General features: G+C 33.0%; 1 protein-coding gene across 1 annotated transcript in view; it reads left to right on the top strand.

Moving 5' to 3' along the window:
- Positions 1-274: 274 nt before the first annotated feature.
- Positions 275-24,764, top strand: part of LOC115877583 (protein kinase C-binding protein 1-like) — a 58,561-nt gene continuing 34,071 nt past the window's right edge. Inside the window, exons 1-15 of the mRNA XM_030893830.1 lie at positions 275-666; positions 746-1,451; positions 1,508-1,680; positions 1,738-1,822; positions 1,876-2,056; positions 2,894-2,944; positions 6,006-6,176; positions 6,246-6,418; positions 8,462-8,753; positions 8,811-8,999; positions 9,056-10,057; positions 14,858-15,018; positions 15,339-15,878; positions 15,939-16,101; positions 18,848-18,931. Of these exons, the coding sequence (XP_030749690.1) occupies positions 771-1,451; positions 1,508-1,680; positions 1,738-1,822; positions 1,876-2,056; positions 2,894-2,944; positions 6,006-6,176; positions 6,246-6,418; positions 8,462-8,753; positions 8,811-8,999; positions 9,056-10,057; positions 14,858-15,018; positions 15,339-15,878; positions 15,939-16,101; positions 18,848-18,931 (3,946 nt within the window). The 5' untranslated portion in view covers positions 275-666; positions 746-770. The remainder of the gene's footprint in view (positions 667-745; positions 1,452-1,507; positions 1,681-1,737; positions 1,823-1,875; positions 2,057-2,893; positions 2,945-6,005; positions 6,177-6,245; positions 6,419-8,461; positions 8,754-8,810; positions 9,000-9,055; positions 10,058-14,857; positions 15,019-15,338; positions 15,879-15,938; positions 16,102-18,847; positions 18,932-24,764) is intronic.

The raw sequence follows: 24,764 nt of genomic DNA, 5'->3' as shown, positions 1-24,764 counted from the left end.
CTAAAATTTGTCCAAATTTTAGAACTGTTCAAACCAAAATTTGCTGTCCAAGCGCTACGTTTTACCTGCAACCTGCCTCCAGCACTTTGTCGACGCCTTAAATTAAGAATAAAAATCGACGCTAGCAAATCGTACGATGTCGTTGCGTCTAGTCCACGCTTTAAACAGTAAACGAGCTCTTATACTTTACTAGTTGCATACCCTCTAATAGAAAAATAAACAAAATTACACTCATCGCACGATATCGAGGGCCAATCCAGGAGCGTCCAATAGGATTACGAAATGGCAATACTGCTTTTGATTTTCTATTGTGGCGACATCTAGCAGGAGTATTAAAAATAATTCATATTTAATTTCCTCATTTAAATTAACAAATATTGTACGAATTAATAATATTGTATTCTATTGCTAGACTAAGTTTTTGAGCTAATCAATTTTTCATTATCTGTTCAATAGTACTGTATGGCACCTATTGGTGGATATTAAAAAAAATATTTTCCTAGAATTTTAGCTCCGCCCACTTATTGCTTTTAGGCAGACAGAGGTTAGGTCTTTGAATACGATTTTTTGCCGCTAGAGTTCTCATATGCCTGCAATTGTGCTGATTCGTTTCTTGTGATGGTGATAAATTATATACGTTTTCCTTAAGTTTAGTGCATATACCAGGTACTATAGTTTAAAATTTATTATTTCATATTAAATAAGTAAGTACAGCGACAGAGATAATGTAAATTATTTAACCTAGGTCAAAGAACTGTAGGACATTGAGAATGTCGTCGCAAGACGATAACCAGAATGGCGGCACATCAAAAGGGCCTATTCTAATTGAACGAAATAAAGAGGATATAGCTGAACCTGTAAGTACTGCATCTGCTATTTTAGTGTCAAGTGAAAATGCAAATGATAACTCAAACCAAGTGTCTGACACAAAATGTCATATTTCTGTCTCATCTAAAACTGATTCAGTTGACGATAATACGCAGCCTTCTATTTCAAACGCGAACGAGAATCAAGAACCTAAAGAAAAAATAAATAAAGTGACAAATGAGAGCAATGAAGCTTCTTCAAAGTCAGACCATGATGATGCTTCGGCACAATCAAGAGAGTTAAAACTATTGCTGGCCCTCTCTAAAGAAGCCAATTTGGATACTAACTTATCAAGAAAGAGAAAGTCTTTGGGAGTAAGAAGAAAGACTGAAAATCGAGGAAGCCCTAATAAAGGTGCAAAAATTCAGTACCCCGTAACAGCCGAAAGTGAATTAGAAATGGAGATTCAACATACAGAAGATCCGCAATTGGAGAACAAGAGTGATAATTTCTTGGGAAGTCCATCTTTTAAAGCAGCCAAAAGAAAGAAAGGTAGTTTGTCAGATGCTTCAGGAGATGGCGCTGCTGAAGAATCTGCTAAGAAGAATAGAAAATTATTGATAAGTGATGTCACCATGTTTAAGGTGAGGTTTTTTATTTACATTTCCTATTAATAAATATGTTTATTTGATACTTTTAGCCTAACAAGGATATGTTCTGTTGGAGATGTCATAAGGATAATGTCAATATAGCTTGTGAAACCTGTCCACGAAGCTATCATCAAAAATGTTTAAAACAAACTATAAATAACCAGGATCACTGGCCTTGTCCGGAATGTGTCTCAATATTGAAAGCAGAAAGTACACATACACGGTAAATATTAAGTAAAAGTACTTACACTTTATGTGAAATTATTCTTATAATTTGTAGATCGCCTGCTCTAAAAGGCATGACTTTAGAACACCTTTGTAGTCTACTAAAATTTGCTGTTAATCGTATGACTCAATGTCAAGGGGTAAGTTACTTGCAAATAAATAAAACGACTAGTTATTACATTAGTTCTTACAGTCGGAGCCATTTATAAATGCAGTAAATGAAGCAGATTTTCCAGAATATAGAAAATATATAATACAACCCATGGATTTAACTCTGATTAGAAAGAATATTAAGGAAAATTTATATGGTAGTACCCAGGCTTTCGAGGCAGATGCCAAGTGGATTCTACATAACAGCATCATTTTTAATTCATGTAAGTATATTATCTTAATTCAATAATGTATTTATAAGATCGTCAGATTAGTCCTATTTTGTAATACTCATATGTTATCAGGCTGTAAATTTTTATAACGCATGTTTAACGCCACATTTTCTCAGAGTTCTACTTGAGTAAACCTGAATATTGTTTAGATTAATATAAATTTGTATGTCCCATGATTTTAAATATGAAAAATCATGGCAACACAGAAAATTATTTTTAACTTAAGGAAATTTATAATCTAATATACACTTAATTTTATTAGATTATATTTTTTTTATACTCTATTGCACCAGATTTTGACTAAGTTTCTCTTAACTTTAGTGAACTGTGTCGTTTGAATATTCCTTCAATTTCACATTGTGTCTCATAATATGTTGTGAGTTGTAACACAAAAGTATTGTGCATTTTAAAACTACACCTATAACCAATTTGTTATCAACATGTTAGTTTAATAGTTATTTTCAATTAACTTTTTTTTGCATACAAGCGATATTATACCTTACAGTAAAAAAACAATGTCAGAGTTAGCTTGAAAATGAAAATTGCTGTCTTTTATATGTAAAATTGTAATTGATTGTCATTTCCAAGCCATCTTGACGGTTTTTTTTGTTAATACTATCCTTAATGCAAAGATTAGGCTAGGCATCAAACTTAAAACAAAGTATAATAATTATAAATAATGATTTTAAACATCTTTGTTAGTTTAACAGATAATTATGTTTTAAGAATCATTAAATGTTAAGGAAAGCTTAGTTAAAGTTTGAGCAATTGAGCACAGAGTGTTTACTTATTTTGAGATATATTTTCTGTATTTTATGTGCTGCTTAGATATGGAAATGTCATTAAAATCAGAGGACAACAGCTTTCAGGGGAAAAAATGTATGTTCTATTTTTTAAATTATTCGTGTAAAAGTGGAAGTGAACTTTCCATTATGATTTTATTTTTGAAATCTCGAAATCTAATAAACACTGTAATTTTATTAATCTGTTTTAAAACCTAATCAATAGTATAGGTTGATATGCAGTGTCCGGTAATAGTGCGTCGGGCGTCTGTAGCTCTTATAATAAAAAACTTAGGAATTTTGTTTAAGCGCAGACCTAAAGAATGTATTAATATGTATTTCAGGAAAATATGGCTCAACCTTTCGTTTAGCTGAAATCTGTTATATAAAAAATGACTTTATATATGCATTCTAGAAGGTGTTAGGAGTACAAATATACAAAAATTTTCCTGCAGAAATGCGTCATTTTCATTTTTCGGACTTTAGTATAGCCGAAATCTGTTACATCAAAACTAGTCTTGGGGGTGTGTTTTAGACATTTTTCTAAACATAAAAACACAAAAAAGTGTCTGCGGAATTTTTTTATTTTTATTTTACATAAAAAATGCATTGACTTTAGAATAGCCGAAATCGTTACATGGAAAATGAACTTATATTTGTTTTATACGAGCCTTTACGAGCAAAGAAATACAAAAAAATTCCTGCGGAAATGTATCAATGTCATTTTGTGTACTTTGTTTTTCATACATTTTTCAGTTTAGAAGCTTACCCGTGAGCGAATAGGGGAGGGTGGGGTAAAACATCTTTCGGAGGAATAACAATTCTTGTAGAATAGATAATATAGGTTCTTATAAACTATAAGTACCTCTAAATGTTGCACCTATTCTTGTTTGTTATTAAAGCTTTACTTAAATAGGGCTGATTCAAAACAAAAAACCATTGGATCATGCAGTTTTTATTTATATTTTAATAATTAACTGTAGTTTTGCAAAAATATTAGATTGGTTAGCATTTGGGTTGCTTTGGTTAGCTTTTCTTTGTGGAGGGTGTTAAGCTGTGATAATTCAAAACAAAAAATGATTGGATCATGCAGTTTTCTTTTATATTTTAATAATTAACTGTGATTTTGCAAAAATATTAGATTGGTTAGCATTTGGGTTGCTTTGGTTAGTTTTTCTTTGTGGAGGGTGTTAAGCTGTGGTTTTTATATTTTAATAATTAACTGTGATTTTGTAAAAAATATTATTAGATTTATTATTAGATTAGTTAGCATTTTAGACACTTTTGAATGATTTTTTTTGGTCCAAAAGTGATAAAAAGATAATTTGTTATGTATTTATGCTTACAAAAATGGAAAATGAAAATCAAGCATTTCCGCAGGAAATTTTTTATTTTCCTGAGTTTGTAAACGCTTCTAAAAGGCAAAAATATATTTATTTTTTATATAACTGATTTCAGCTATTCTAAAGTCTATTACATTTCCTCAGAAAATGGATACAGTCTATTTCCGCCAAATTTTTATATTTTCCTCAATTCGTGAATGCTTCTAAAAGGCAAAATTATAATTATTTTTTTATATAACTGATTTCAGCTATTCTAATAGTTGCCCAATTTCATTAGAAAATGAAAACAGCTTATTTCCGCAGGAAAATTTTTGTGTTTATATGTTCAGAAAAATATTAAAAATAAAACGCAAAATTTATTTTTTTATAGCAGATTTCTGTTATTCTAAAGTGCGAAATTTGGAAATTACACATTTCCGCAGGAAAATTTGTGTTTTCTGTGGTTCACAGTAGCTTTTTAAAGACAATTTTTTTTTCTAATAACTGATTTCAGCTAAACGAAAGTTGACCCGAAAATATTTTAACTTTTACAGGGTGGCTCAAAAAAGTGTGAGTGGATCGGGATGATTTGTTTTAAATAGAACAATCTGTATATTATTACATTTTTGGCTTTCTTTCTGATCATTTTACGTATTCCTAAAATATTAAATGTTTTAATAGTTCCAAAGATATTGATAATTAAATAAAAAATATAGTTTTTCAGCCTTTTCTAAAAAAAATATTAAAAATCCAAGAAATTTTCTGAAATAAAAACTATACTAGGTATTTACTATAGTTGATCTGTACTTACTTTCCTATAAATATCGTAATCTTATACCATATAAGGTGTCCGAAATTCTGTGCCAAACTTTCCAAACCAAACCAAGCCAAACTTTCTATATAGTTAGCTTATAATAGTTAATTTGTAATAGTTTTTTTTTAATTTAACACCCTGTATATTATCCCATTGGAGAGTTAAAAAATGAAAATATTTTAAATTTTTATCGATTTTGTGGATATTTAATATATTAGATATGGGGTTTTCAACAGTAATTTTTAGCAATGCCACCTAATGATTTTTGTCGGGTATTTTACCTTTTAAAGCGCCATATGTAATAAAAACGCAAATATTTGGAAAACCGCTAAAAATTTTATAATACTTTAAATACAAAAAATGTTTATTTTTTAATTTTCTAACTGATAAAGAAATAATATACAAGGTGTTCTATTTAAAAATCGAAAAAAAAATATTTTATATTTTAGAAAGTTAGGCATAGAATTTTGAACGCCCTGGGTGGGTTTAAGTAAGTATTTGTATTGGTTTGCAGACCAACTATAGTAAATAACTAGTACAGTTTTCATTTCCGGACATTTCTTGTATTAATAATTTTTTTAAGAAAGGCTGGAAAAATATATTTTTTTTTATTTATTAATATTTCTGACATTATCAAAACATTTTAATAATATCTGTCCAGAGACGTGTTCTAGAGATATTCGTAGTTAAATATTTCGGAAAACTGAAAAAAAAATTTCTTTTGGAGATTTTCTCAAATAACTCAAGATCTGTTACAGATATCGAAAAACGGTTTGCGACAGTCAATTCTACGTAAAATGAGCTGTCAGTAAGAATATTTTAGTTGCGATCTGAAATATTTCGGTTTTTGACAAAATCGACAGGGTGTGCCAAGGAATTTTTTTCTGAAATATATCCTAATACATACTTTAGGTTTGCACTTATACAAAATTCCTAAGTTGTTTATTATAGTAGCTACAGATGCCCGACACACTATTGCCGGACCCTGTATAGTGGTACCTAGTAAGTGATATTACTTTTAGATCACTCCAAGCTAACCACTGTTGCTAAGGGTATCATTAAAATTTGCAAACAGGAAATGGCTGAAATTGAAAATTGTCCGACTTGCTATCTAAATGCAAACACAAAAAAGAACACCTGGTTTGTAGAAGTGTGTCCCAAGCCTCATTTATTAGTTTGGGCAAAATTAAGAGGTAATTTGCTCTAGCAGTATTGTTGTTGCTTTGTTGAACTTACTAATTGTTTTAATGTTTTGCGTACAGGATTTCCGTTTTGGCCAGGAAAGGCTATGAGTTGTAAGGATGGAATGGTCGATGTACGATTTTTTGGGGCTCATGATAGAGCTTGGGTACCTGAAAAGGAATGCTTTTTGTATTCCCCCAAAGACCCTAACAGTTTTCGCGTCAAGAGGGCTGATATTGAAGAATGTGTGGAGGTAAATATTATTATTATTTTTGGTTTCGTTTCTTTGACCTGTATACTATATATTTTTTTGTTTTCACTCTTGGCTTTAGGTCGTTGGGGTTGCAAAGATGTTTCTAGATTTTGTTCATTATTTTTTTATTTTGTGACGACGTTTCGACAGTATATGTCCTTTTCAAGCCTCTTGAACGTAGATTCTTACAGAGTTAAAATTTGTTAAACTGGACAACACAATAACACATATTAACTATTGTTTTTGGACATTACACTTTACTATAGAGCACGTACGTATTTCCTTGCAGATCGCTCTGTATAAAACACATTTATCGTTTCAATACCTGATGTCTATTCAAAGTCTCATTCAAAGACATCGGGTATTGAAACGATAAATGTGTTTTATACAGAGCGATCTGCAAGGAAATACGTACGTGATCTATAGTAAAGTGTAATGTCCAAAAACAATTAAAAACAATAGTTAATATGTGTTATTGTGTTGTCCAGTTTAACAAATTTTAACTCTGTAAGAATCTCCGTTCAAGAGGCTTGAAAAAGACATATACTGTCGAAACGTCGTCACAAAATAAAAAAATAATGAACAAAATCTAGAAACATCTTTGCAACCCCAACGACCTAAAGCCAAGAGTGAAAACAAAAAAAAAATATTATTATTTATACTAAAGATCTCGTGAATACAGAGGTTTTTATTTATTTGAGATCTTCTATCCAATCTTTTAACATAGATAAAGATACTTTCATTGCGCTATATAAAGATATACAGAGAATATCGAATGTATACCGGTTGCGTCTCAAAAGTGGCTCACCCGTATAACTTTTTTATTTTTTCAGATAAAAAAACTAGATTTTATATGTTAGTATATGACATAAATTAGGATTGCTTAACGTATTCCATAGTTTTCGGTCCAACCAACAACTTTTGATTTTTAAATAACGTAACAGTATTTTTTTTTACTTTGTTAGAAAATAACACTCTGAATAGAAGGACATATCACATGTCAACTTTTGATAATTTTGCTTTAAAAAAATCGTATTTTAAGTTTCGATTGAGAGTGCTCTAAAAATACTAATTTGCCTGTGTGTCAAAAATACTAATTTCTAATCAAGGAGCCATGGCCAAATAGATCTTATTGTCTGTTTTACATGTCTTGTCCTGGGCGATTAAAACCTTTGAATAAGAAGACTAAGGAAGGAGCATATCAAAAATCTTAGGTACACCGCGATGGGCCTCAAATATGGCCGACTTAAATTCCGGTTTATCTGTGTCGTTCTAATTTTATTTAAAAAATGTAAAACTATGATGTGTAGGGTAGACGTGGGGTAGACTCAATAATTTGTTGTTTTATTTTACGTTGTGAATAAATGTTGGTAGTTATTAAAATTGTTATAAAAATATATAATTATCTAGATATACTACCTTTATACAACTATCAGTAGTAGAATAAATAATAAATAACATAAAATAAGCTCCGTAAAGACTGACAAATCCACAAAATTTCAAATCAAATTCAAATGTGTGAAATGAATCGTCAAACAGAACTGTCAAGGATCTCCACCCTAGAGTGCTTTTTCCGCCCACCATGCATGAATACATCGATAGCATTAAGCTCCTCTTCCTTAGTCTACTTATTCAAAGGTTAAAACATACCCAAATCGTATATTAATCATATCTCAGTTTTTTCAAATCTTTTTCAAGCTTGGTATTTCGAGTCAAATTGTCATTAAATTTATGATCATGGCACCCTAAAATGAAATTTAAAATGTTTTTTAATTAAAAATGTCAAAAGTTCACTTATAATATGTCATTTTCTATCAAATGAGGCAAAAAAATTCAGGGGGTGTCATTTAAAAATCAAAAGTTGCAGTCATTTCCAGTGAAACAGGAAGTGACTGGAATCAACTGAATATGTCAACCAATTCTAATTTACGTCATATACTAACACACCAAATCTGTTTTTTTTTTCTCTGTAAAAAATAAAAAAGTTTAGGGTGAACCACTTTTGAGAAACACTCGGTATAGTGCAGTTAATATTTTTTTTAGGAATTAAATGTCCACGTTATAAATTTGAAGAAAGAATTTGGAGAATTTAGATATCCCCCATTCAAAACTCCAGTGGATCCTAACAATGAAGCGAAACAGTTACAAGTGTTTTTGCCCCAATACAAACCAAATACTAAAAATGTTAAAACCCCTAAAAAACAATTTGCAGATAAAACTAAGATTGATAGTGCAAAACAAGAGAAGGACTCATCAAAAAATGAAAGTAAAGAAGAACCAAAAGAAAATAAAGAAAAGATAATACATAATGATGATGAAATAATTGCAGGATATGGTAAGGGTATCGAAAACTTTTTAAAATAAATGTTATTTGTTAATGGCTTATTTTCAGGTACTGATGATGATGAAATTCCAGAAATTAATACGGAATTGAGAAAAAAATTCATGAAATCCTCTGAAGAAGATGAAAAACTTGAAGGTGATGATGATGATGATACCCAGGTACCAAGCAATATTGAACCAGATAAAAATGGTTTAAATGAAATTGTACTCACAAAGGGTGCATTAAAAAGCTTTCCAGGTAATTATTATTTCTAATAGTTTTAAAGGTTTTTTTTTAAATTACTAACATTTTAGCAGATAGAAAGAATGAGGATCTAAATAGCTCTTCGATATTAACTGAGTCAAATGACACTACTACAAAACCGAGTAAAAAAGTAGATGATGATGCTCAGTCTAAGAAATCATTGCGTAGAGATAGCGATGCCAAGAGTGATTCTGCCAGACTTTCAGATAAGATTAATCATGTTGATATCTCAGAGAATATGGAAATTAGTCTCGGCAATGAAAAAGGAAGTGTCGGATATTCAGAAAACATTTCATCAAATAGCAGCGAATGTTCTAGCGATTTCGGAGTAGAAATAAAGAAAAAACCTGTGCAAGTTGATGTCGATAATGTTGAATTTACGATTTCTCCAGCTAGCAAACTTAAAATGTCTGATAAGCTTATAGGGCGTCTATCAGATAAAGACAATACTTCCAAGGATAGTCCTAGTACCAGTAACGCTAATTCAGAAAGTTTACAAAACGTCAAACGAGATTTAAATAGTGATAAATCAGCACACACTACAAAACTGATCGAGAAGTTAAAAGAAATAGTGCAGCCAGCTGAACCATCGGTAGATTCAGAACTATCATCAGATACCTTTGATCCAGTCAGTTCAACCAATGAATCGCACATAGAATACATTCATGAAGACGAAGTCAATGAATCAGATACTGGAGAAGTAACTGAAGTGACCAAAGAAAAGGAAACAGCTTTAGTTTCAACTTCAAGTACCGAAACTAAAACGTCATCGGCTGATTCGCATGAACTTGATAAATCAGATGTCAGTAATATGGAAATAAATGATCAGGACGAGGATAATGATCAAAGTTCGGATGAGAACAGTGCAGATGAAAATACACCGCTTAGTGTGATATCAAAATTGAAGTCTAATGATGTTTTATCTTCGCACAAAGCTGTTGATTCTCAGAATTTATCTAAAGAGAGTGCTACATCAAATGATTCAGTTGTTTTATCTGATAAAAGTCTCAGTGAATCCTCGTCTGATCCTAAAAAGAAAAGCAATTCCCCAGGTAAGGATTAAATTAATAGCTGTATTTAGTATATTTAGAAGTAGGGCTAGTTGGGGCAATTGTAAACAGGTCCAGTAACTTTTGAATTTGGCGGAAGAGAAGAAGTCGACTGGCTACAGTGGCGCCCACATCTTTGATGTGTATTGACTCACTGGTTTCCATTTAGTGTTGTATTAGTAAAATGCATGTTACAATTTGAGTTTAACTTTTACGGGAAATGAAGTATAGATGTGTTTAGAAGTGCCCCAGTAAAATAGGATTGAGGGGCAATTGTAAACTTGATTTTGGGGTAATAGTAAACACGTTTTGACACTGATAAGCTCCAAGGCAGATATGAAAAAGACCAAAAAAAGAGAAACGATAAAAATACATTGGTTAGGTTTGTAGGAAGGAGGATAATATATTCGTTTTCTGGAAAGATAGATGTTTTTGAAACATCTTAGTATTTTTTGTACACTTTTGATGAAACAGTGATAAATAATTTGTCTTATATATTATTACCCCATTTAAAAAATATGTTTACATTTACCCCAAAATAGGACAATATTTGATTGATAAATTGATTTTTCTATGGGGTAAATGTAAACAAGTTTTTTTTTTGGAACCTATTTAAATTTCTAGCCGTCGATCAAAGCACCTATTAAATAAAGTGTCTTAAAATATACACTTTTAGAATTTTCAGTGCAAACGTCAAAGTTTCAACGTTATACCTTGTTAAAATCGTTTACCATTACCCCAACTAGCCCTAATTTAATGCTAATGTTTAAGAATCTGGTATTTTTCATACAATTTTGTTCCCCATATTTTTTAATATTTTTTATTAATCAAAATGTTTCAAAGTCAGAGTAATTACCTGTGGCGTCGTATTAGGTACGCTAGAATCTCGTTCTTTAGTGACGTCTTCTGTTGTGTATACCGGTATATGCTCATACTCATAAGCGACATCAGAATGCCTAGGTGTCTGTATAAAAATATACCTTACTTAAGTTATAATCAATTGATAGACAGAGGCACAAAAACATGCAGAGTTGTCGGTTCCTATATGTGAAAAAATGTGAAAAAAAGAGATAAAAAGCAAAAAACGAATTAATGGGGCGTACCATTATAATGTAACAATCTTATATAAGGTAACTGTAGCAAAATGATAAATTAATGGTTAATACAATATCGGTTAGATACAGTCTTAGGGCACAAACATAGTGAGGCATCTCGATGCGATGCTCGCCAAGATGCTAGCCGCGATGCATCCTACGCGCACGGTTTTAAAACGGCGAATAGGTGCGCGGAGGCATACTGAAACATTTACCATCGCCGTTTTATTAAGCACCAGTTTATGTAATAGTAGTTATTAATTAGTATAGGCTTAGTGCATTTCAGTTGATTTCAACAAATTCCTACCGCAGCGAGTCAATGGCAAAAATCAGAAATTGTCCCATCTATTTCACGTCGCCGTCATGTTGATCGCATAGAATAATATTGAAATCCTGGTTTTGTTATAATATATAAGTATTTTAGTAGACATATACTATGAGAGGATAAAATATAATTTGCAATATTAATGGTATACTTTTTTTAATCAACTAGTGATTAAAGTACTTGCTATAAATAAATAAACAAAGAGTCCATAAACTAATTTTCGATTTTGAAAATAGCTACTGTCACTAGAAACTTGCCATGACGACATCAGCCCTCTTTGTTGCCATTTTATTGAAAAATTGCTCTTTATTCAAAATCTGAGCTAGATAGGTATAGGATACCCTAATAATAGTTTGAAAGAGCATTTGTATCTCTTTCGATTTATTTAAAAAAATACAGGTTGTCGTATTTGAAATAACAAGGTTTTTATGTGAAATAGATATTTAAAATAAATCATCAATTTTTGGTACCCCTGTATAAATTTAAGTCAGCAATACAATTTTTCAGTAAAGTTTATTTCTCTATCTTTAAACTCAGCACAAGAATTAATTCTAAAAAGTAATGTGCAGGGTGTTGATAATCTATTCCATTGTAGCATGCATATTTAAATATCTTTAAATATCTTAAAAACCAAAGCTTGTAAACATATTAATATATAATAACCCTTATAATACATGCCTTATTTTGTGTCCAAGGATCCAAATATGAAATAAAATACCGGGTGTTCCATAAGAAAAAATATAATTTTGGTGTAAATCTTAGTTCTGACATACCCTGTACATTTCAAAATAATTTTAAATTATGCACATGGTCTTCCCACATATGCCCATAAAATATTTTGTTTCTACATATTTCCGTTTTCGTATAATCAACCGAGGCGAATGAGTTGCGCCACCCCGTATATAGGTGTTCCATTTAAAAAATATTCGCGATCCACTCACACTTGTTTGAGTCACCCTTTAGCAGTTCAAATATTTTCCTCATCCTAATACATACTTTATGTTTGGACTACAAAATACAAAGTTTTTTTATTATTAGAACTGCAGATGCCCGACGCACTATTGCTGAACCCTGTAGAATCAAGGTTATTACATTGTTGGTGATAAATTAAATATTAGTATTGTGAACATTTTATTCCACCCGACTCTAGTTCGACATATGCTCAACGAATTGTGATCCTAAACCGACCAATCAAATGTAAAGTTTCAGGCATCCGCGTCCGCTTCTCGCAAAAAACAAAAATCTTGTTTCCTAGGAAGCATCGCTCTGAACATCTAGGTGCATGGCGAGGTGCGAGGCTCCAGTATGTTTTTTTGTTAAATTTGTACATGTTTGATTCAGCATCGCCGGATGGCGAGGTGAATGGCGCGCATCGCATCGAAATGAAATGCCCCGCACTATGTTTGTACGATAGTCGCGATGCATCCTACGCGTACTTACTCGCCGTTTTAAAACAGTGCGCGTAGGATGCATCGCGGCTAGCATCCTGGCGAGCAGCGCGGCCAGCATCTTGGCGAGCATCGCATCGAGATGCCTCACTATGTTTGTGCCCTTAGGTCGGCGTGTACATGTCTAGGAGTGAATTGTTATGGCAATCTTGTAAGTCAGATAGAAAAAAGTGCAGAGTGTTTATTACATAACCAATTACATACTCCGAAGCTATATTTCATATGCTTGGGAAAATACTTGCCCTTTTTTCTTTGTTCAGTATGTCAATTTCTATTGGCTTAGTAGAATAAGATGTACTGAAGTTGATTCTTTGACTGTCGCGTCGGTTGAAACCGACTGTGTTGAAATGTTTATGTGTTTTTTAATGGAAAATTCGGCAATATCACACTGAAGAATGTATCAGCTCCACTTTTATCTATTTTTAACAAGTTTAAATTTACATTAATCTACACGTTATCTACACGTTGAAATCCTGAATAACGATTTAAGATGACCAGATCTTTATATTAAGAATCATGTATAGATTATACAAAATAAATTTTAGTGACGTGATTAAGCTTGACCGGCACAGCTTGATGACGTTACTAAAAGTTTATTTGCTATCGATTATATGGTAGAATATTTTCGATTTATATCGAAAATTTGTTATATTGATTATGCACTGTTTTTTCGTACTTTTTAGCCGACCATATCAACAAGTATGGTAGGCTATTAAGATCGGCAAAAAAAATAAATTCACTCAAAATGAGTTATTTGGGCCATAAATGACCTAAATACAAAATATTTTCATGGTGTCTGTCTGTCCGTCTGTCTGTAACACGATCACTCAAAAACCACTAAACCGATTTTACCCAAATTTGGCACAAAAATGCTGTGGCACCCGAGAATCTAGCCATTAGTTTTTGGTGGGGGTGGGGATTGGCAAGGGAGTATGGGAGGGGGTTAAAATTTTTAAAAAGTCGTAACTCCAAAATTACAGTAGCTAGCGAAACACAGTTTTCAATTTAAGATTAGGAATAATATTTGCAACAAAATGTGTAATCACATCAAAATCAGTCAAAGTCGCAGTTTTTGAGATAAAAAAAATTGGAAAAATTCCTTTACTTTGAAACTAGAAGAACTGCCTGCCAACTTTTTATTAACATATTTTAGTATGGGTGGCTATACGTGCCTCCCGGCGCCAATTTTTTAACATACATATACAGAGTCGGCAATGTCTGGCTTTGAGTGCCGATTTTCGTGTGTACGAAAAGTACAGTCCACACGCCCAGTGCAATACGATGTACTGAGCAAAGAAAGAAAAGCAGGGTTTTCTAAAGTGCATGAAATATAGCGTCGTATTACATAATGTATGCGTTATGTAATAAACACTTTGTATTTTTCTTTCTCCGACTTACAAGATCGCCACTCCTAGACACGTAAATACCATGGTACAAAGAAAACAAGGTATGATCGATAGCGGCTCAAATTTCGTTAAGTTTGCGCATACCACCTGTGACGTCATGCGCCAGACAAAAAATATCCATATTGTTCAATTGCCACTAATAAAAAAAGACCTAAAATAGGGAAGAATTAGGACATAACCCCAAAAGTTATGTCAAATCATGCAGCTTGACATTTGAAAAATTATTTTCACATTTATTATGTCATCTGTTTGACAATTTGAAATTGGCGCGCGGAGCTTGCCGACCAATGGTGCCGTTTATCACCTGTGACGTAATGACCAACCTGCGCAATATCATATCTTGTATTCGTAAATACCGATCCAAGACTGTTGCCTGCCGATATGGTATAATTTTAGGTTTTAAGAGTTACTATTAATTAGGTTAATTCTGTGGTACTAATTCAGAATCCGATATTTCAATAGACAAATAATGTTAACATATCGGGTTCTGCCTTAATACCACAGAATTATACTCATTATAAATATTTTAGAATTGGTGCAAGAAAAGGAAGTAATAAGGAAGGAAAGTAGTAAGAAAGCCTCTGAACAATCTGATGAGAATGATATTGTATTTACAATTGACGATGAAGATGTAGAAGAAGCTCAACCAGTAGAGGATCCCCTAAAAGATGTTGAAATAAATATTGATAAGGTAAGAAAGATGTTTGATAAAACACAAAATAAAAAAAGAACATAAAAATTAACAGTGTAAAGTCTGTCCAAGTTGAATGATTTCAACAAACATCCTAAAATTGACAGAAATCATAATTTACCTGTGAATTAAAATAACAGACAACTCTGTCACTGTTATATATCTTGTTATTTGGCAGACTTTGAAAACAAATTTTGAATATTTTGCTATAGGGCTGTAAAAGTGTGAAATAAAAAATAGTCAATAATTAGTTTTTGTTAGTTTTTTTAACTATCTTTTTTTTTTCTTAAATACAAAAGTAACTTATTTATTTGTTATAGGAAAAAATAATAAACATAATACACTCATCTCTAAGCGACAGTTCTAATTCTCCTGAAAAACCTGCTTCTTCATCAGAAAAAACTATTCGCATGGAAGTCGATGAGAGAAAAACCTCAACACCAAACGTAAAAAAGCGTAAATTAGTGGAAGGAGACAAACCCGAAACGATGGATAAAATAATAAAAATCGTTTCGACCGAAATCATTCTCGCCAAAGGGTCAGATAAGGAGAATCAAAATAAAAACGAATCTCCGTTATTGCAGAAAAGTCTCGAATCGCAGAAAAGTCTGAAGCATTCTTCGACGCACACCTCTCCAAGCGGTTCGACCAGAAGTTCACTGCACGAAGCCCCATTCGAAATAAAAAGCGAGCCGGAATCTGAATCGGAAGTTGGCAACGTTCTGTACATGGAGGCCAAGAAGAAGTATCTTTCGGCTTTGAACATTTTGGAAAAATCCGATCAATTGACCAGCAAACCGAAGACAAATAATGAAATTCGAACTCGGTCAAAAACTGAAGAAAAAAGAGAACAAGGAAGGGTAAAAGTATTTACTAGGTCAATTGATCCAGTTATATATTTTATTGATTAATGATTTCAGATTATTGATAATCTAACAAAGATTATCGATGAGGTCGCTGTAAATTATAGCGCCAATCACGAGAATGACGGAGAACCGCCCGTGAAGAAAAAAATTGTTGCTGTAAATTCGGTATCTGCCAGTGATAATTGCGAAATTTTTGTTAAATCGTTTGCAAAAATTGGTAAGTTGGTTTTGCAAGTTTCTGAGAAAAAAATCAGATAAACGTGTAGAGTGGTCGCAATTAAAGAAGAGGCAGAAGCGTCATCGCGAGCTTGGATATTTTTATTCTAACGCTGTAAAATAATATTTCGAATATTATTTCATCCTCAGAGCCAGGAGCGTCATTATATTAATGACGCTCCTGGCTCCTTCTTTAGTTGCAGCCACTCTATCTTCAAAGATACTACAGAGTGTGCCAGAAAAATCGCAACAAATAGGATTTCTTTTTTATTGAGTTAATAACAAAAGTTTAGCCAACGGCCACACAGAAAGCGATTTTTACGTTTTTTGCGCGAAGCGTCTTTTGCGACTAAAACAAAATTACAGGTTTATATAGAAGTGGCCCGACCAAAAGTGTGTAGCGTTCGGCGTGTCAAAGACGCAAATGAAAGCGAATCAGTTTGTTTTCTGTAGCGTCTTTAGCGATTTCGAAGATGAGACCCCGTCATAGGCGGGCGTAATATTTAATAATACAATAAAAATAAATTAAATGGTATGCATTTTTTTCATTTTAGGATATTATCTAAAAATGTTTTTTGTAGAGAACATTTACTGTTTAGGAAGATTCTATTAAATTTACGGATTTGAAGGACTTGTTTGAAATGTTGAAAAAGTAATAAATTAAAAGAATTATATTTTTTTACGCTTAAAAAATAATTTTTTGTGCGTAAAAAGTGTTTTTTTACGCGTAACAAATATTTTTTTTTACATGTAACAAATAGTTTTTACGGATAACAAATAGTTTTAAATAGCTTTTTAAAGGCAAAAAATAGTTTTTAATATACAAATAAATTTTTAACACGTAAAAAATAGTTTTTACGGGTAACAAATAGTTTTATACCCGTAAAAATAGTTTTTTTACGCGTATATATAGGTTTTTACGTGTAACAAATCCTTTTTTTACACGTAATAATTTGATTCACCTGTTTCGCTAGCCCGTGTCGCGACGTTGAATTTTTAATTACTGTATTATAATTATTACACACAAGTAACCAAAAAACTATAACATATAAACTTATACACAAATAAACTAAAATTCCTAAAATAAATGGCAAATAATAATTATTTTTACACACACCACTGGCACTAGCAGTAGATTGCGTTTCTCGTCGAATATCCAGCCCGTTTAACGATCGATCCGAGCATATTTTTCATCTTCGTCTTTGCAATCCTAACCGCGCCGATCTCACCTATCTCTTTCTCAAAGTATTGATTGTTGAACGGGCCGGGAATTCCAAAAGCTTTTTCGTTACTAATCGACAGCTTGATAGAAACTGGAGACCTGCCGCTTCTTTTGCGTGTTTTTAATGGATACAAATCGAAATAAAAGCTTCAAACGGTAAAATCGCAAAAGCGCTTCACACGCAAAAAAGCAAAAATCGCTATTTGTGTGGCCGTGGGCTTATACCGAATTTCCTCAGCATATCCAGTGCCGACGGAAAGTGTCTGGCCGTATTGATTATTAATTTTTAACGATGTTTTCTAAAATATAAGTCAAACTCAGCACTGAGACTTCAGAAAAATGACTTCCGTTTCAGTGGCATGCATATAATGTAGGCAAAAACGCGTTGCCTACCCCAGACAATATCATAATTTCTCTTTATCCACGACTCGTCTATATGTGATTATTATACATGAGTTTATGAAATAATAATATTATTTATTATTCACCCCTTCCACAGATATCTTGATACAAACTCCAAACAAGCTCGATCCAAACCGGCTTGGAATGCGATTGTACGCACAAAATAAAAACTTATATTAATATTATCTAAATTTTTTTGATAGTCCTGGATAAATTATTGTATTCTACTCGCATATAATGGCTGTTATTCGCTTGGATACGTGTGTAGCCAAGCTAACAAGTATGCTAGGCTTTTGTGCATACACTCAATGCACATACGGCCGCTTTACGGTTCGCAATTTTACTTGCTCGCAAGAAAAGTTCCAGCAATTTTCCTTGCCGCAATTAAATTGCAATTCACTTTACAGTCAGCAATTATTATTGGAATATTATCGTCGCATACGGAATGATCAACTTAAAGCAAATTATGCGATTATCAGCTGCATCGTGTCATTTGCTTTTTGCTAACTTATATGGTTTTGTAACAAATTGCTCGCCATTTTATGGCAAATTCTGTGACTCTATAAACCTTAATCAAGCCTTAATCCAAGCACGTGTGTTTGGAATTTTGGATGTGGCTTAACACAAGAAGATCGGGCTAAACTTTAGGAACATTTCTGAAATAGAATATATATTTCCTCCGGCGCACACCTCCTTTACCCGACCCCTGAGAGCAACCCGAACAGTACAGCGTAATAGACTGTTAAAAGCAATTCCTTTATGATGCGAACTTTTTGGCACACCGAGTATAACAATGTCAATGTTTTTTTTTAATTCCATTTTCAACAATTAATTTTTTTCAACCATTTTCAACATCTTTATCAACACCTTTAACGAAAATACCGACCTTTATACACTTTTTTACGTAAAAACATAAAATTACTTTTCCAGGAGCATGATAAGTAACTTTAGCCGCATAATGAGCCATTTTTGGGCGCATAAAAGCCGCATAATATAACAAAATTTGTTCGCATAAAAGAGGGGGTGTAAAATGCATAATCTGCACATCTCTATGGATGTCGTTTGTCGATATCATCCCTTGTCTTGGTAAACAGACTTTACTAATATATTTTAATTTTTACAGCTCCAGATTCTACCGAAAATAATAACAAAATCACTTTTCCTACTCCACCGCTTAAACACAGAGCTCGTAAATCCTTTCCTCAACCAAACTACAACTCCAATTTATATTAAGTATTTGTTCCGCACACAACATACTCTATTACGTACATCTGCAAGAATATCGCGAGAAAAACATAATATCCTAAAGTAGCACGGATTACTCCTAACTGAAAGAGACAAATTGATATTTTTATTTTGTAAAGAAAGGTGCAGGGTTCGTTTAAGGTTTGCCTACGTTCTTGAATATAAACGGCATGTAAAATCTGGTTACACAGTTTATTTAATCGCTAAACGCCATAAAGTGCAGATCCGGTAAGCTTGTTTCTTTTTCTTGGCTTGTTTTGCTACAGAAAACAAATCGAAATAATTTAGTTTGCAAATTTAGTTTTACGACAAATTGGATAATCTGGAACTGTTACATTTATATAGAGATTAAGAAAACAAGTATCAATTCACATTCAAAATTTTACTCCTCCAACTTCCAATGGATGATCACATACCAAGAATGAACAACTTTGAGAACACCTACCGTATTGAGCAACAAAAAGAATAAGAAGAGAGAAAAGTTTGCTCAGCAGTTAAAACACCATACCATAACGACGTATACCGATGGTTCCAAAAACAAATCAGGAACAAGTGTAATTTACCCCAGCATTCTTCAGGCAAAAATCTACGCTATCCAAAGGTGCGTACAAACTTTCTTAGATAGGAACTATCGGAAACAAGAAATAGCCATCTTATCCAATAATAAAGCAGCCTTAAGAGCGATCAACTCAATAACCATCAATTCGAAGAATGTCTAAAGAGTCTGAATATATTAAGAAAAGGAGCAAACACTCCACTAACTGCACCAGAACCGTTCTGATTCCCAAGCGAAAACCAACTTAATGTAGAACTAAAGAACCAAAGGCCCAATCCGTAAGCTGGAATGGGAATCCTCCAAAGGTCCAAGATACTCGAGAAAATTTCTCAGAACTTACGACCGAGAAAAATCAAGGATTTTCTTTCATTGGTTAGAACAATCTTTGGTTTGTCTTTCGGTTTATCACTGTCACAAAGTTTTTAACAGGCGACTATCACCTCAAAGTTTCAAAATTCAAATTCTGTAACACACCAGAACACCTCATCACTGAGTGCGCCAAGGCGTCAACCATTCGTGCAGTAAACTGATATCGAAGATATTGTACGACTGATATCGGAGATGAAGAACTAACTTCTATAAAACCGTCTTAGATACTGGATTTTATCCTGAGACACTATGATGAGTTCTTCTTCTTCTTCTAGTGCGAATCCATTAATGGATGTTTGCGATAACATTTTCCATCGCTTCTCTATTATTCCTGGCGGTGTTTATTAACGACTGTACATCGTGTAGGCCTGTCCACTGTCTAACATTCCCCAGCCAAGACATTTTCTTCCTTCCGATACCCCTTCCGGCCTTCGATCTTGCCTTAGATTAACAGATGCAAGAATTGATATTTGGGGTTTCGCATTATGTGCCCCAGGTATGCGGTTTTTTCTTCTCAATCAATTCAAACAATTCGCGCTGTTTGTTGACACGTCTCAGAACTTCCTCATTTCTTAACCTAGCCGTCCAAGGTATCTTCAGAATTCTGCGATATAGCCACATCTCGAAAGCCGCTAGTTTATTAATGGCAGCTGCTTTCAATGTCCAACCTTCCATACCATAAAGTAGCACCGACTACACTAACACTTTACTAATCTTAATCTGAGGTTATGGTCAAAATCAGAACAGACAAGTACTTTTCGGAACCTCAAGAATGCCTGCCGAGCTTGTCCGACGCGACATTTAATTTCCTTGTCTGATGTCCAATCTTCGGAGAGCCAGATGCCCAAGAACTTAAATTTATCTACCCTCTCTATGGGCCTTGTATTAAATGTTATAATGAAGTTTATAAACACATCTGGATTTCTGGATATTATTATAAATTGAGTTTTCTTGATGTTTGTGTTTAAACCCATTGCTTTACTCTCTTCTCCTATCTTGTTGACCAGTTATTGTAAATCGTGTATATTATCTGCAATCAAGACCGTATCGTCGGCGTAGCGGATGTTATTAGTCCACACTCTGTTAACTTTGACTCCCATTTCCACGTCCTCTAGAGCCTCCTGGAAAATAGCATCTGAGTACAAATTGAATAGGAGTGGAGACAGCACGCAACCCTGTCGCACCCCCCTTCTAACTTGTATGGGATTGGACATGGTATTGGCCAATCTTATTTGTGCTGTTTGGTTCCAGTACAAGTTTTCGATGCATTGTATGTCTTTTTGGTCTATATGAACCTTTTGAGTAGCTGCATTAATTTGTGGTTTTGCACGCGATCGAATGCCTTTTCATAGTCTATGAAACACAGGCACACATCCTTTCTCTGATCGTAACAGTTGGACAAGCACGTGTGTTGCAACTATCGCTTCCCTTTTACCTAACTCTTGCCTGAACCCTATTTGTAAATCGCTTATGTCCCTTTCACCTGATGAGTTAGAACTCAAGAAAGTCAGACACAATAAATCTATACAGTCGCGGTGATTAATTTCCTTCTTTCCATGCATCTTCTAATCTACAACTGTTGTATTTATATAGAAATTGAGAGAAATAGTATCAATACAGAGGCAATAACTGTTCTGCTTTTAGACCAAAGACGCACAAAAAGAAATATATATGATATATAAATATCTATTATAACTCATGTGATTCAAGAAAATAATTGAATTGATGTATCCTCGGACCTTTTTTTTCTCTGATTTCTATATTTCATTCCCATCCCAAACTTGTCTCCTTGAATATTTTCACTTGTCCCAAGCGATCTTTTTTGCGCTGCGATAGAATATTTACTCTAGCCTCGGAAATGTTTTTATCCCCTTTTATATTCGACAGATCTATTTGCACATAAAAGAGAAATGAAAACAATGACTAAATTTTAAAAGTTTTCGCCGCACCAAGTGCAAAAAATCCGAGCGGAAGCGTGATGTGAAAGCAATAAGCATATTTATACTGTTAGAAACTAGAATGATGAATTGGACATTGGTTTCAGTCGGCTTTATCTCAAAAGTTACTCAGTAAAAACTTTTATAATATCCATCAAAGTTAAGTAAGTCTAAGCGACTTCTGTCAATGCTGACTTTTTTTAATAAAATCATTCTGCAATGGCCAGTTTATTTGTTAATTTAAAAAGAATATACAGGGTCCGGCAATGTAGCGCGCCGGGCATCTGTAGCTCCTAGAATAAACTCACTTGGGAATTTTGTTGAAGTGTAAACTTAAAGTATGTACAAGGGATGTATTTCAGGAAAATATTTTAACTTGATAGTGAATGGGGATGATTTTTTTAAATAGAACACCCTGTATATTATTGCATTTTGACTTCCTTTCAAATCACTTTACATAATCCTAAAAATATGAGAAAATATATTTCAATACTTTCAGAGATATTAAAATAAATAAAAAATATATTTTTCAGCCTGATTACAAAAAATGATTACAAATACAAGAACTGGCACGAAATCAAAAATTATATTAGGTATTTACTTTAGATGGTATGTACTTAACATTGCTATAAATATTGTAATCTTAAATCCCATACAGGATGTTCAAAATTCTACGCCAAACTTTCTAAGTTAAAAATAATTTTTCTTTGCTTTTTAAACGGAACACCCTGTATATTATTTTTTATTAGATGGAGAATTAAAAATGAACATTTTTGTATTTAAAGTATTTCAAACTTTTAATGGTTTCACTGAATACACGCAGTAATATTTCATATGGCTCTCTCAACGGTAAAATACAGAGAGAAATCAATGGGTGGCTTTGATAAAAATTTACTATGGAAAATGCCATGCGAAATATAAAATCGCTTGAATATATTATATATCTATTGAAAAAATAATATACAACATACAAGTTTTTTTCAATGGAACAACCACTGAAAAATACAACGATTTTTTTTTTATTTTAGAAAGTTTGGTGTAAAATTTTGAATATTCTGTATGATTTAAGATTACCATATTTATAGTAAAGTTAAGTACATACCATCTAAAGTAAATAACTAATATAGTTTTCATTTCAGGAGAGTTCTTGTATTTTTAACAATTTTTTAAGTAAGGCTAAAAAATATATATATATTTTATTTCTTTATTATCTCTGAAACTATCGAAATATATTTACTCATATTTTAGGACTACGTAAAGTGATCTGAAAAGATGCCAAAAATGCAATAGTATACAGGGTGTTCCATTTAAAAAAATATATATATTCGCGATCCACTCACACTTTTTTGAGCCACCCTATAGAAGTTAAAATATCTTCCTGAAATACATCCTTGTACATACTTTAGGTTTGCACTTAAACAAAATTCCCAAGTCTTTTTATTCTAGGAGCTACAGATGCCCGACGCACTAATACCAGACCCTGTATTAACATTTTTTTATCTTAAAAGACAGACAAAATAAGTTTTTTTCTCTAATTAGATTTGACTGGGATCCAAATAACCCAAACAGACTATCACTGAAAAGTACTATAAAAATAAAATCGAAAGAAAATACGACATAAAAAGGCGAGCGACACATAAAAAGGTTAAGTTAGTAATGACGTCACGAAAATAAAAAACATTATTTTGACATTATCTGACTGAGAATCTCATCGAGGGAAAACATACCTACTCTCCTCTGGTTCAACCTAAAGTGGGCTCGTTAACATATTTATCTTGAATCGAATCTTTTTAAAAGTTTTTTTATGAATATCATCCCCCTATGCATATCAAAACCCTTTTAAATTATTAGGGTTCTTTACCTGGGGCAATTACCGTACGAAAACATAAGTGCACGTTAAATATCGTTCAGAAACGTACATATAAACCATTAAAAACATGCCGAAAAACATCCCTTCAATAATCTCTATACCTACCTTTGTGGTCAGCATATAGCTTGAAATTGTATGTATATTGCGGCGCAACAGAAAAATAATAAAAAAGCAGTTTTGAATCCACACATACCAACTTCATACTACGAACAATATAAAATATATTGTTCCTTATTAATTAAAATTATGTTGCAGATTGTAGACTGTATAGGAGGGTGGAAGTCAATCACCGCGATCTTATAGATCTTGGTGTCCCCCTTTCTTGAGTTATAACTCATCATACAGTCTCAGAGCTTTTACAAAAGTCAGTAACAGACGGTTTTGTAGATGTTAGTTTTTCATCTCCAATATAACTCGGATGTTTGTCTTCTCAGAGCACTCACTGATGTTCACATTGTTCTGGTGTTTCTCCATTTTCCCAACAGAACCTGCATTTGCCATTGTTTCTTAGCTTTAATCTACTGAGGTGTTTATTGAGGAGACAGTGTCCTGTTAAGTGTCCCCGTGACAACCCGAAGGTTTTACCAACTTAAACCAATAAAAATCTTTGATTTATCTCGGTCGTAAGTCCTGAGAAATTTCTTCAACTGTCTTAGACTCCTTTCCAGATTACGGACGGAGTCTTCCAGGTTCTTGAGTTCTGATTTGAGTTGGTTTACACTTAGGAAGCAGAACGATTTTGTTCCAGTTAGTGGAGTGTAGTGTACTAGCTTTTCATTAGCTTCTATCCCTTAGTGGGCTGGCACCCAGCGAGGGGGACTTTATTTACTTTGATTGTTCTCATCGATCAGTTGATCGCTCTTAAGACTGATTGACTGATAAGTTGGCTATTTCTTGTTTCCGATAGTTCCTATATAAGATAAATTGTACGCATCTTTTGATAGCATATATTTCTGAGTTAATAAGGATCCTGGGGTAGGTGCCTATTGGTTCGTAGTGTTTAGTTTTCCGTCAAAATACTCCTATCCATTATACTCCTATCCTATCCATTATACTCCTATCC

The sequence above is a fragment of the Sitophilus oryzae genome, unplaced genomic scaffold (genome assembly GCF_002938485.1).
Source record: "Sitophilus oryzae breed Bouriz unplaced genomic scaffold, Soryzae_2.0 scaffold_1494_pilon_pilon, whole genome shotgun sequence".
Classification (NCBI taxonomy): Eukaryota; Metazoa; Arthropoda; class Insecta; order Coleoptera; family Curculionidae; genus Sitophilus; species Sitophilus oryzae.
This window is presented reverse-complemented; position numbering and strand designations above follow the sequence as displayed.